Source organism: Olea europaea, unplaced genomic scaffold (assembly GCF_002742605.1).
Source record: "Olea europaea var. sylvestris unplaced genomic scaffold, O_europaea_v1 scaffold40357, whole genome shotgun sequence".
Classification (NCBI taxonomy): domain Eukaryota; kingdom Viridiplantae; phylum Streptophyta; class Magnoliopsida; order Lamiales; family Oleaceae; genus Olea; species Olea europaea.
Window position 1 is genome coordinate 1 of NW_019259995.1, and position 1,050 is coordinate 1,050.

At 35.7% G+C, this 1,050-nt stretch overlaps 1 protein-coding gene across 1 annotated transcript; it reads right to left on the bottom strand.

Moving 5' to 3' along the window:
• Nucleotides 1-6: 6 nt before the first annotated feature.
• Nucleotides 7-832, bottom strand: LOC111387442 (probable N-acetyl-gamma-glutamyl-phosphate reductase, chloroplastic). The gene is made up of 4 exons (XM_023012000.1): nt 712-832; nt 527-577; nt 350-421; nt 7-197 (listed from the first exon to the last, which is right to left on the bottom strand). The coding sequence occupies exons 1-4, from the start codon at nt 784-786 to the stop codon at nt 21-23; spliced, it is 375 nt and encodes a 124-aa protein (XP_022867768.1). The 5' UTR covers nt 787-832; the 3' UTR covers nt 7-20.
• Nucleotides 833-1,050: the final 218 nt, after the last annotated feature.

Here is a 1,050-nt window from a genome sequence, read left to right on the forward strand (position 1 = left end):
ACCTCATAAAAGGACACTTATTACAATACATTCCTAAATGAAACTATATAAACGAAAAAGTAAAGAAACAGACATGCCTTTATCAAGGGAATAAGAGGAAGCTGAATAGAAGTCGGATAACAGCCAGGATTTGCCACTAGACGCGCATTTTTTATCTCTCTTCTAGATATCTCAGTCAGACCATACACTGCTTCTTTCTGTATTTCACAAACAAAAATATTAGTTCACATGTACAAAATTGCACAAATGCAAAACAAACTATACATGTTTCAGAATGAGAAGATTCATCAGAAGAAAATGAATCAGAAATTTTTCAATGAGCTGAGGTCCACGAGAAGATTAAACCAACCTGCAAGTCTTGTGCTTTGTGGGGCTGACCATACCATTCCTCGTATTCACCAACATCTCGCAACCGGAAGTCCTACATTTCACCAGCTTTTACGATTCCAAAAGGGATGTGACATAAAATTAATTTATCAAAAGGATGCACTTAAAACATTGAACAAAATATGAATTAAGCAAATACCGCTGAAAGATCAACAATCCTTAAGTTGTTTGGAAGGCCTTTGATAATTTCCTGCAGAATGAAAGGAGTAATTAACTGTGATTCCAATGCCTTAGTTTAGTTTAAGTTGCATGGTCCATACTATGGATTTTCTTAGGTGTCAAAGTGATTGTCTGGATGTGGAAGCCAAGAGATAATAAGCAAACCTGAGTAGTTCCATGAGGCAAACAACAGAATACAGCATCCACGTTAGAAAAATCTGCATCCTTGACAGCAACCATATCTGGCAAATCCTGTAAGATCGGATGTGCGATATCATCTTAGAAGGATGATTAAAGAGATACTTAAAATGAGAACCCAACGTACCTTTCTGATAAAATGCAACAGAAAATTGATCACGTAATTCTTGTTATGAAACTCAAGATACGAACACATAACAGAAGAAAATAGAGTGATGCAAGTGATACAAGATTCGAATATGATTTAACTTTAATAATCTACAGCAACAGGGGAGGAAATCCTTTCACTATCAATGAGAATTTACC

Bases quoted from the DNA above. Each gene is read 5' to 3' on its own strand.
- LOC111387442 (XM_023012000.1), bottom strand. From the start codon at position 786: ATGGTTGCTGTCAAGGATGCAGATTTTTCTAACGTGGATGCTGTATTC. The intron at 578-711 runs GTTTGCTTATTA...TTCATTCTGCAG, and splicing joins TGCCTCATGGAACTACTCAG to GAAATTATCAAAGGCCTTCC. The intron at 422-526 runs GTATTTGCTTAA...GGTGAAATGTAG, and splicing joins GGATTGTTGATCTTTCAGCG to GACTTCCGGTTGCGAGATGT.